A 12726-nucleotide genomic window follows, 5' to 3' on the forward strand; every position below is an offset into this window, starting at 1 on the left:
CCCCAGCCAAAGCGCTGATGTAACGAAACAATTAAAATATGTGAGGTATAATGACATAACTTTTACTCTCAAGCGCCTGTAAAATACCCACAAACCCCTGCCAGCCCCAGATACCCTATAGAATATTAGTTTTATTTCATAATCTTGTTTGAGGCAGGGTTCTTGCTACCCCATAAACACAAAGCTAAAACAAAACACCGGTGTTGCTTTATTCGGCCTAGAGGTTGTTTACATGAAACCACAGATGCTATTTATGCTTGTTGACATTAAAATAGAGATTTTATCTAAGCTTATTGACAATAGATTTTATCTCTAAACCCTTTCATTACATGCTTGTAGGAATACAAGCTGAGGAATATGTTGGCACAAATACATGTTAATAAATAATTACACACAAAAATACAAATCTTATGGGCACGTAACTATATATCCCTAACAGGATAATAGCATTCTTTATCCCTGGCCTTGGTTTTTAAAACTGACCAAGTGCCCAGAAGTATTTAAATGATGGCCACTATTCAGTTCTTAGTTTTTGCACTTCTGCATTACTCGGAAAGATAAGCATCAGGTGTGAAGGGGAAGCGGCATCCGAATGGCCGCCTCGGGGCAGCATAGACCCCAGAAATGCCCCTGCATCAGCCAATTACATTTTCAAACCTTTCTGAGGTAATAATATCTAATATCTGCGTAGCATGCAGGGTCGGACTGTGCCGCCAGGACACCGGGAAAAATCCCGGTCGGCCCAGACCCGACCCATGCCAGCGCTCCCCTGATGCGTTAAATTTATGCACGCTCAGGGGAGAACGATGGTGGGGGACCCTGCGGGGGGATGGTGGTTAGGGGGCGTGGCCGACGGGGCACCTACTGGGCCCCTGGGGCGGGATCCCCGTTGGGCCCTGTACCCCCCAGTCCGACCCTGGTAGCATGGATATCAGCTTAGGCCAGTGGCTCTCCACCTTCCTAATGCCGCGACCCTTTAATACAGTTCCTCATGTTGTGGTGACCCCCAACCATAAAATAATTTTCGTTGCTACTTCATAACTGTAATTTTGCTACTGTTATGAATTGTAATGTAAATATCAGATATGCTGCTTTCGACACGGTAGCTGCTCTCTACACATGTGTGACTGGTCCGCATAAGTACATTATAGCGCCAACCCAGTCACATACACCTGTATTTGTGTGGGGTGTATGTGATGGGGTTTTGGTGATGATGTCATCACGCCGGGTACTCGTGGGCGTATCTGTATGTGGGGGGACCCGCCTGGAGACGGATAGAGGAGCGGTGCCTCGGTTCCTAAGACCATCGGTGCAGACCCATAAAATTGCAGGTAGGAGCAGAGGGGATATTTCTCAGCCTGTGCTTATATGCAGGCGGGGAAACAGCCCCATGTAGCATTGGCCTTAGGTAGCATCTCAAGTCAGCCCTACTGTACACTGCACTGGCTTTGACTTGGCCTTAAGTTAATAACTCACAAGCTCACATAGCCCATATTTTTATCTTTCTTCACTATTAATAACATTGAAATCAAGCATCATTTTTACAAAAGCATCACTGGAAAACATTCTTTTTAAATTTTGCCAGCTATAAAATATTTATACTTACTTTAAAAAATATGCAGTGGAAGATGATTATGATAATTTATGACTACTGGCAGGATCCAAACATACACAGTATCTTCCTTAAATTTGCACTATAAATAACTGATTTTTTTTCATGTGATGCATCAGTACTGGAGCTCAAAGAGATCATAAACGCTTCAGATGCAGAAAGCTGGCAATACTATAGCAAGAGGATAGCACCAGATTGTACTTTATGCACTGGAATGTATCAAGGCTACCAATCTTCCATCCAGTAAACGAGTTTTTTTCCCTGAATTTAATTGGCATTATAATATAGGCAGTCCTGGCAGCTGTCCAGCGGCCATGGCCAAGGGAAGAACCCACTAATAGTTCATTTCAGTATAATGTTTTTGAATGATTTGCATATTTTGATCTGAGTTGGGGAGAAAGGCCATTTATTTGCTTTACATTGGGGTGAATATGCACTTGCTGTTACAGATATTCTTACAATTATGGCTGAGTGGGACCCTGACCAAAAGCTGGACCTTCAAGGGTGGCCGTGGCCAAAGGATGGATCTTCAAGTGGGAAAACTGTTAACAACAATTATACTGGTGTGAATTATCCCTAAGGTCAGTGTTGGTTAACCCTTTCCCTTGCCAGCTATTGTTACCTTCAGCTATTGTTTTAACGTACAATACTTTTGCTACATAGTTAATTTGGGTTGAAAGAATAATGCATCAATCAATGGCATAGAGTATAATATCTGGGCCAAGTGATCAAAATTTGAGTTTACGTTTTTTTTCACGATTCGAGAAAAAAATGCAAATATACTCAAAAATATTTTTAAGACGCACAAATAGTCTATATTTATCAAACAAAAAATCTTTGAAAAGTCACCAAAGAAAAACTCAGTAAGTAAAAGGCTGCAGAGGTTCAACAGAAGTCAATAAAAATTGTCTCTGACATCTTTATATTTTTTCCCAGTTATTAAAATATTCAAGTTTTTTAGCCCCATTTAAAATGAATGGAGCAATGTGATTCTTGCCAGCGTGCAAAATGCGCGCAGGACTGGGCCGCCAGGACACCGGGAAAAAAATGGTGTGCCCCAGTGGCCCAGACACGACCCTTGCTGGCACTCCCCCGGCTGACTGTTCCTCCCCTAACACATTAAACCTCAGGGGAGGACGTTGAGTGGGGGACCCTATGGGGGGTTAGGGAGACTTAGCAGGGGATGCGGCCGGCGGGGGCACATGCAGGGCCCCTGGGACAGCAGCCCCCAGTCCGACCCTGACGCAAGATGTTACCCACACAAGGCCCACAAGCCCTGATTTATGACCATTCCACATAAACTCCTTTTTACAAGCCAGCAACAGGCCATACCAACATATACTTATGTTTCTTCTGAATTTCTCTAAAGCTAATACAATGATATGTGACTCTCCGGAGTTAATTTGGGTTGAAAGAATAGTGCATCAATTTCAACCCCCAGAAGTTTATTATTTGTCCATACCTATACAGACCTTTGAGGGCCTCCATATGCATCACTCTTCATCAAATGATAAACTTCTCCAAACCTGTATCTTTTTGTCTGTAAATTGTCAAAATAGCTTTTCTATAAGGAAGCCATAGCATTACTGATTTTCATAAACCTTGCGCACTTCCTGATACACCCCAACCCTTTCTATGTACTAATAAGGAATATCCCTTCAAAGTGGGCCAATATGAGTGTGATAAAAAGTCAAATCTGAAATCAGCATTTTGGGATTTAGTAAGTGAGAAGAGGGTAAACAATTTTAGAAGAATTACATTAATGATGAAAGGAAAGTATCACATCTGGAAGTCCTTTTCATTAACCTGTAAGAGGTAATGGGAAAGAATCAGATGAAACTGGCACATTCAGTGGCAAAACTAAACGTTATTGGGCCCCATTGCAAATTTGCATTTTAGGGCCTCTCTAAAGTTGGGAATGAGGCATTTTTCATAAATCTATGTTGTATCTGCTAATCAGTGAGTGTCCCACTAGCCCCTCATTTCCTCCGGGGTCCCCCAGCAGCCACAGGGCACCCCTGGGCAAACTGGTTGTTACAGAAGAGATGATTTTGATGAGGAAGAAGTAAAAAAGGTGGGTAGGCAAAGAGGAAAAACAGAAGAGGACAAAAAAAGAATGACAATATTACATTATGATAGGAAGAAAGTCCATTAGATATGGAATGAAGCCAAAGAGAAGCTAAATAGGGAACGTCAGACTATTAAATAAACAGATCCTCGGCAGTAAATGGCCATATACAGACAGGTAAATAGGCTGCCATATAACTGCACTCACTCTCACCATCTCTCCCCCTGACACTCATGGCAAAAAATTATAGGTCTGGTGGTGGTGCAACAATTCTCTTTGCAGATACCCCGTGGCGGATAACATCTGGCAAATGCTTAAGCAAATTCATCTCACACCACAGGCAGAAAAAAAGGCTGACATTTACTTGTCCACTTTTCCAATAAACAAAATTAAAGAGGAGTTTTCATTAACCCCATGTATGTTGAATCCATTCTCCTTTGCATAATACATCTATTGCCTGGTTACATGACAAACAGCTAACATACCATCTGTGCTGTAACTATGGCTGCTGTGCAGACCATAATATACAGCCAAATACACTTCTTTACAGTGGCTTAACTATGTATAGTTGCGGGGGCCTGGACCATGGGGTCTGCTTTACAATAGACCCCCCTCCCCAGCCCCTTTCATACCTTTAAATATAGCAACACGGTCGGGGCCAGGAGGAGTAACCAAGCTGCTTCTTTCTATACATTCATATTTGGTCAATACTATATTTTAGGGATGAAGATTTTTTTTCCACCAGAAGCTCTTTGGCCAAAGGTATTTCATAGGAGAACAGATATGTTTTTGTTACATTTTTATATATTTAACAGAAAGTCATAGGCTATTGGTGATAATTACTTCCACTTCCAGAAACCATTTGCACGTCGTTCTAACATTCCTGGAGATCCTATAGCACCGCCACGTTTTTTATGAGACTGTCCATAAAATCTAAGATGCATTTAACATGTAGAATGGATACTGAGTCGTCTTGCAAAGTTTAAAGAAGTATTTGTAAAAAAAATATACTTGTAGCATGGCATAGAGTATGATATAGGGGCCAAGTGATCAAAATTTGAGTTTATGTTTTTTTTCACGATTCGAGGAAAAAATGCAAATATACTCAAAAATATTTTTAAGACGCACAAATAGTCTATATTTATCAAATAAAAAATCTTTGAAAAGTCACCAAAAAAAAAACAAGTCAACAGAAGTCAATAAAAATTGTCTCTAACAACTTTATATTTTTTCCCAGTTATTAAAATATTCACATTTTTTAGCCTCATTTAAAATGAATGGAGCAATGTGATTGTTGCCAGCGTGCAAAATGCACGCAGGACTGGGCCGCCGGGACACCGGGAAAAAAACTGTGTGCCCCAGCGGCCCAGACACGACCCTTGCTGGCACTCCCCCGGCTGACTGTTCCTCCCCTAACGTATTAAACCTAAGGGGAGGACATTGAGTGGGGGACCCTGTGGTGGGTTAGGTAGGCCCAGCGGGGGCAGGGAGACTTAGCAGGGGATGCGGCCGGTGGGGGCACCTGCAGGGCCCCTGGGACGGCAGCCCCCAGTCCGACCCTGACGCAAGATGTTACCCACACAAGGCCCACAAGCCCTGATTTATGACCATTCCGCAAAAACTCCTTTTTATAAGCCAGCAATAGGCCATACCAACATATACTTATGTTTCTTCTGAATTTCTCTAAAGCCAATACAATGAAATGTGACTCTCTGGAAAAACAGGCATTATGAGTGGGTCAACCTAAAACCTGCTGAACCATAGCTGTATGTAAATATAACCTATGTGCTTTAGGGTGGCTAATAGCTCTAGACTGCACTACGACAGAATATGGGACACCCTTGACAACCCTTAGCCCAGTGATCCCCAACCAGTGGCTCAGGGGCAACATGTTGCTCACCAACCCCTTGGATGTTGCTCCCAGTGGCCTCAAAGCAGGTGCTTATTTTTGCATTTCTGACTTGGAGGCAAGTTTTGCAGGCATAAAGATATGTGTACTGCCAAACAGAGCCTGGGGAGATTAGTCGCCCGCGACAAATCTCCCTGTTCGCGGGCGACTAATCTCCCCGAAATGCCTTCCCACTGACGAAAATGTAAATCGCCGGTGGGATGGCATACGCGGCGCCGCGATTTCTGCCTTGAGGGGATGGCATTTCGGGGAGATTAGTCGCCCTCGAACAGGGAGATTTGTCGCGGGCGACTAATCTCCCCGTGTGCCAGAGCCCTAAGGGTTCAGGCATATAACTGCTAACCAGATGCCCAATTCTTCTCTTTCAATATCCCTACCTTTACCCCTATTATTTAGCCATCCAAACCAGTTTTCTTATCACACGTGCCGCACTTGAATGCCGGCAATCTGGTTTCCACTTGCAGAACCCCACGCCAAGTCCACACTAATAAAAGACGCCAATGACTTTGCTCTTATCTAATCCAAGAGACATTTCTACATTCTTATTCTCCTACATTTAGCAATTGTTAACCAACCCAGAGAAATATTTTTACAGTTCTCCACAATACAATCCTTTCTTTATTCTTCTCTCACAATGGCCAGCACCTCTCTTATTCTTACGGTTGCTGCCAGATAGCCAGTAAATACCAGTCAGGACTGGGGCCAATTCAATGTAAAGGATCTATAATACAGAATGTTGGGGACCCATAACAGGTTTCTGGGTAACAGATCACAATTCCCTGATGTCCTGGCATACTCCCTGCATTTATTCCCTACTTACCTTTCACACATCTGCAATGCCAATGAAAATAATAGCATTTGTAGGGATGTATTTTCTATATAAGCACCCAAGGAACCATGCCATCTACAGATAAGCTTGACAGCTTTCAACTGCTGCCAACGAATCTGCCTTTTCTCTTCCACACACCCCCGCCTTATTCTTTCCTTCATAAACTCTAACCTTGTCTAAATAACCCTCATCTAATCCACTGCCATCATCCATTCATTGATTTACATAGAATTATTGTTATAAATGCAGTTTGTACAGCGCTTCTGAATATCCTGCTATAAAAGTTAGTCATAAAATAATCATTATTTCAGATTTTTATGGCCTAGCTTCTTCTTTGTAGACTTTTGACCTTCTGGGTCCATAGATCCCCTCTATGGTGATTATATAATATAATGTGGAATGAATAAGAGCAATAAAACATTATACTATAAGGGCTCTGGTACACGGGGAGATTAGTCGCCCGCGGCAAAACTCCCTGCTCGCGGGCGACTAATCTCCCCGAGTTGCCTTCCCCCTGCCATCCCACCGGCGAACATGTAAGTCGCCGGCGGGATGGCAGACGCGGCGGGGCGATTTCGGGAAATCGTCGAAAAAGCCTCGCGAGTCTTTTTCGGCGATTTGCGCGAAATCGCGCCGCCGTGTCTGCCATCCCGCCGGCGACTTACATGTTCGCCGGTGGGATGGCAGGGGGAAGGCAACTCGGGGAGATTAGTCGCCCGCGAGCAGGGAGTTTTGCCGCGGGCGACTAATCTCCCCGTGTACCAGAGCCCTAAGAAAAAAACTATTTATTAAAAAGTAATGGAACAGTAAACAACTCTGCTTAGGTATGGGACCTGTTATCCAGAATGCTTGGGACTTGGGAGTTTCCGGAAAAGGGGTCCTTCCATAATATTTCTACTGAAAAATCATTTAAACATGAAATAAACCCAATAGGACTGTTCTGCCCCCAATAAGGGGTAATTATATCTTAGTTGGGATCAAGTACAGGTACTGTTTTATTATTACAGAGAAAAGGGAATCATTTAACCATTAAATAAACCCAATAGGACTGTTCTGCCCCAATAAGGGGTAATTATATCTTAGTTGGGATCAAGTACAGGTACTGTTTTATTATTACAGAGAAAAAGGGAATTGTTTTGTAAATTGCAATTATTTGATGGGAGACGGCCTTCCCGTAATTCAGAGCTTTCTGGATAACAGATTTACAGATAAACAATATATAAATCTGCCCCAAATTGTTAAACAGTATAAATGATACAAATAAAGTCTAATCATGTAACAATTCAAAAATATAAAAATAAACAACCCTGTCATGTGACTACTATTGAGGTCACTGGAAGAAGAATCCCTGTGATTTCGGAGAGGACAGCCTGTATAACTGAGATACATACAAGGGAATAGCAACACTGTGTGCACTTTGTTTGGAATTCCAGTGTTTTACTGCAAGACTTGATTAGGAAATAAAGTGACATTTAGCAATAATGCAGCGTTTCTTGTTACTTTCTTCATTAACTGGCAAACTGTGTTTCATCTTATCTATACTGTGATCAATATGCCAATAATAATTGACTGCATTCGCACCTTCATTTTAGAATTCTCAATGGTCCACTGTCACCATCCAGTGGTTGTTTTGTGTATTGTGTATTTATGAGTGTATGTATATACAGATATAGGAATTCAATGATGCAAAAACTTTCTTTTAATCTGCATATTTTTACAGTGTTTTATTTGGCATGTTGCTTATGGAGTACACTTGTATGGTGCCTATAGTAGCAGTGGGGGGGGATAATAGCCTCTGGGAAGGGACTGGGGCTGTGGGATAGCAGGTATAGTAAGGAGAGATGGTGCCTATAGTAGCAGTGGGGGGATAATAGCCTCTGGGAAGGTACTGGGGCTGTGGGATAGCAGGTATAGTAGGGAGAGATGGTGCCTATAGTAGCAGTGGGGGGATAATAGCCTCTGGGAAGGGACTGGGGCTGTGGGATAGCAGGTATAGTAGGGAGAGATGGTGCCTATAGTAGCAGTGGGGGGATAATAGCCTCTGGGAAGGGACTGGGGCTGTGGGATAGCAGGTATAGTAGGGAGAGATGGTGCCTATAGTAGCAGTGGGGGGATAATAGCCTCTGGGAAGGGACTGGGGCTGTGGGATAGCAGGTATAGTAGGGAGAGATGGTGCCTATAGTAGCAGTGGGGGATAATAGCCTCTGGGAAGGGACTGTGGCTGTGGGATAGCAGGTATAGTAGGGAGAGATGGTGCCTATAGTAGCAGTGGGGGGATAATAGCCTCTTGGAAGGGACTGTGGCTGTGGGATAGCAGGTATAGTAGGGAGAGATGGTGCCTATAGTAGCAGTGGGATAATAGCCTCTGGGAAGGGACTGGGGCTGGGGATAGCAGGTATAATAGGGAGAGATGGTGCCTATAGTAGCAGTGGGGGGGATAATAGCCTCTGGGAAGGGACTGGGGCTGTGGGATAGCAGGTATAGTAGGGAGAGATGGTGCTTATAGTAGCAGTGGGGGGATAATAGCCTCTGGGAAGGGACTGGGGCTGTGGGATAGCAGGTATAGTAGGGAGAGATGGTGCCTATAGTAGCAGTGGGGGGATAATAGCCTCTGGGAAGGGACTGGGGCTGTGGGATAGCAGGTATAGTAGGGAGAGATGGTGCCTATAGTAGCAGTGGGATAATAGCCTCTGGGAAGGGACTGGGGCTGTGGGATAGCAGGTATAGTAGGGAGAGATGGTGCCTATAGTAGCAGTGGGATAATAGCCTCTGGGAAGGGACTGGGGCTGTGGGATAGCAGGTATAGTAGGGAGAGATGGTGCCTATAGTAGCAGTGGGGGGATAATAGCCTCTGGGAAGGGACTGGGGCTGTGGGATAGCAGGTATAGTAGGGAGAGATGGTGCTATAGTAGCAGTGGGAAAATAGCCTCTGGGAAGGGACTGGGGCTGTGGGATAGCAGGTATAGTAGGGAGAGATGGTGCCTATAGTAGCAGTGGGATAATAGCCTCTGGGAAGGGACTGTGGCTGTGGGATAGCAGGTATAGTAGGGAGAGATGGTGCCTAAAGTAGCAGTGGGGGGGATAATAGCCTCTGGGAAGGGACTGGGGCTGTGGGATAGCAGGTATAGTAGGGAGAGATGGTGCCTATAGTAGCAGTGGGGGATAATAGCCTCTGGGAAGGGACTGGGGCTGTGGGATAGCAGGTATAGTAGGGAGAGATGGTGCCTATAGTAGCAGTGGGGGGATAATAGCCTCTGGGAAGGGACTGGGGCTGTGGGATAGCAGGTATAGTAGGGAGAGATGGTGCCTGTAGTAGCAGTGGGATAAAAGCCTCTGGGAAGGGACTGGGGCTGTGGAATAGCAGGTATAGTAGGGGAGAGATGGTGCTTATAGTAGCAGTGGGATAAAGCCTCTGGGAAGGGACTGGGGCTGTGGGATAGCAGGTATAGTAGGGAGAGATGGTGCCTATAGTAGCAGTGGGGGGATAATAGCCTCTGGGAAGGGACTGGGGCTGTGGGATAGCAGGTATAGTAGGGAGAGATAGTGCCTATAGTAGCAGTGGGGGGATAATAGCCTCTGGGAAGGGACTGGGGCTGTGGGATAGCAGGTATAGTAGGGAGAGATGGTGCCTATAGTAGCAGTGGGGGGATAATAGCCTCTGGGAAGGGACTGGGGCTGTGGGATAGCAGGTATAGTAGGGAGAGATGGTGCTATAGTAGCAGTGGGGGGATAATAGCCTCTGGGAAGGGACTGGGGCTGTGGGATAGCAGGTATAGTAGGGAGAGATGGTGCCTATAGTAGCAGTGGGGGGATAATAGCCTCTGGGAAGGGACTGGGGCTGTGGGATAGCAGGTATAGTAGGGAGAGATGGTGCCTATAGTAGCAGTGGGGGGATAATAGCCTCTGGGAAGGGACTGGGGCTGTGGGATAGCAGGTATAGTAGGGAGAGATGGTGCCTATAGTAGCAGTGGGGGGATAATAGCCTCTGGGAAGGGACTGGGGCTGTGGGATAGCAGGTATAGTAGGGAGAGATGGTGCCTATAGTAGCAGTGGGGGGATAATAGCCTCTGGGAAGGGACTGGGGCTGTGGGATAGCAGGTATAGTAGGGAGAGATGGTGCCTATAGTAGCAGTGGGGGGATAATAGCCTCTGGGAAGGGACTGGGGCTGTGGGATAGCAGGTATAGTAGGGAGAGATGGTGCCTATAGTAGCAGACAGGTTTAAAATCTCTCCGGAGCAATGACCACATTATCTTGTTGATGCTGTCCTCACTCCCACAGCCTGTATTCCCGTTGTTGTGATCCAGTCTAATAGCATCCTCAAGGTGGGAATATCCAAGAAAGACTGTCTCATTTGGTGGTGTCGCCAAACAAGCAGATCATTCAGTGTAGCTGTTCTATGCTGCCCTGTCAGGCAGGTGGTGCTATGATACCAGATATCCAGCTTCTTGCTTGTCTTCATTGGGCCAAATGTTTGGCCACTGACAATTTGTATATCAGGTGTGTTCCCCTAAACTGTATTCGTATGTATTGTTCAGGGGGTGCAACATCTTTCTCATCTTCTTTGAATCTGGCTAGAACAAGACTGTAGCTAATCACAGCCAATATTAGACTGTCCCAATGCAGCCAATCAAAGAATTAGCTTTCAATTCAAGCTGGGAAAAAGGCAATTAGGTGATTAAATGGTTCTAGTGAAACTAAGTTGGCCAGGCTGTGGTAGCTGCACTAATGGAAGACTCTTCTTTCCTTGGATCATTGTTGGCATCTGATTTTGACTTTTACTCTCACATCCTTTAGTAGACATTGCACACCTATCTGGGAGGAGCAAGTTAACCATCTGCCTCTAATTATGGTGCCCAGAGACTTCTGTTAATTACTGGGAAGCATAAATCCCCTAGCACATGATATGATCACGCTCATTATTTTAATAGTTTAATTAAATGGAAGCATTAACAGTCTGATCTGCATCTTCTGACACCAAGAATTACTACGGATGCACCAAATCCAAGTTTTATTGGAATTCAAGCAGATCCTGGCATTGTATGAAAGGCTTGGCAAGGATCCCTTGTATATATCAGACCCAAATTAAAATCCTTAATCATTCTGAAATCGGAATATACAAATTAGGCACCCCGAAGGCTAATATCCAGTGGTAAAAACTAGAGGCCTATGGGCCCCAGTGCTAAGACTTCCAAAGTACGAGGATGTGGCCCGGCCTGAGAACTGGGGTGCATATTGGATACCCCTGGAACATTAGTTACCCTGGTATTATTGCATGTTTATGCATGGGAAGCTTAGACCCAAACCCCCAAATGTAATAAAAGGCACTAAGTTTGCCCAGTAGCAGTAACCTATAGCAACCAATAAGATGTTTGCTTTATAAACAGACGAATAGTAAATTCTACCTGCTGACTGGTTGCTATAGGTTACTGCTCCTGGGCAAATTGAGTGCTTTTTATTATATAAACCCCAAAGAGTGTGAAAACATATCCAGTATCCAGCATTTAGGCCTTGACTTAATGCCTTGCCTCTCAATTCCATGACCCACTGTAATCACCAACTTACATATAATATATACATAAATTTATAATACTAAAGGATACCCAATGTGATGGAAATAACCTGGGCAATATATCCTGTTAACTGACATGTTCCTGCCATAGACACCCATAGAGTCCAGACATGCAGTGCTCAATGTTTACAAGCTTTGAGCCATTTATTAAATAAAGGGGAAGCTAAACACAGTATGTATGCATGTTGCACAATGTAGCCTTTAGCACAGCATGCAGATGTTTTTATGGAATCGGCAGCCCTGAGAATGGGCCGTTACTTACTGTTCTTGAGGTAGCGCTGAGGGACGATGACAAGACTGAGGACTTTGTCACAGTTACGGGCATGTGTGGTAATGAAAACCTCTGTCCGGTGTCCGGGGGTGAGGAGTAAGAGCGCAGCCGGGCCTCTAACCGTTCTGGCTCATGTTTGTAGGATTCCAGGGGGAAGGTGGGCTGCTTGGTCACTTGTGTGGGAGTGGATGGGGAGGAAGAGAGTCCTGAGGCTGCGGAGAGAAGAAGATCCATGTAAATGGCGCATCAGTGCTACAGACACCAAGTCTCCATCAATACAGCCAGTAAGTATACACTCAGCCTCTTATAGGTGATTATTATATCTTTCTTTTTTCATTGCTGCTCCATGCTTATTTACAGTTATTTAAAGCCATTTCCATGTATTTTATTTCTTTAGGTTGATTTGTCTTTTATATTTGCGCATTTTCCTTTTGTTTCACTGTCCTGTTCTCTTTCATCGCTTCAA

General features: G+C 44.6%; 1 protein-coding gene across 3 annotated transcripts in view; it reads right to left on the minus strand.

Annotated features, from left to right (window-relative positions):
- The window catches only part of prkag2 (protein kinase, AMP-activated, gamma 2 non-catalytic subunit), a 149668-nt gene that overhangs the window by 49044 nt on the left and 87898 nt on the right, over positions 1-12726 (minus strand). For all 3 annotated transcript variants that reach the window (XM_012964332.3, XM_012964333.3, XM_012964334.3), the window contains one exon: positions 12252-12472. In XM_012964332.3, the coding sequence (XP_012819786.1) occupies positions 12252-12472 (221 nt within the window). The remainder of the gene's footprint in view (positions 1-12251; positions 12473-12726) is intronic.

The sequence above is a fragment of the Xenopus tropicalis genome, chromosome 6 (assembly GCF_000004195.4).
Source record: "Xenopus tropicalis strain Nigerian chromosome 6, UCB_Xtro_10.0, whole genome shotgun sequence".
Taxonomy (NCBI): domain Eukaryota; kingdom Metazoa; phylum Chordata; class Amphibia; order Anura; family Pipidae; genus Xenopus; species Xenopus tropicalis.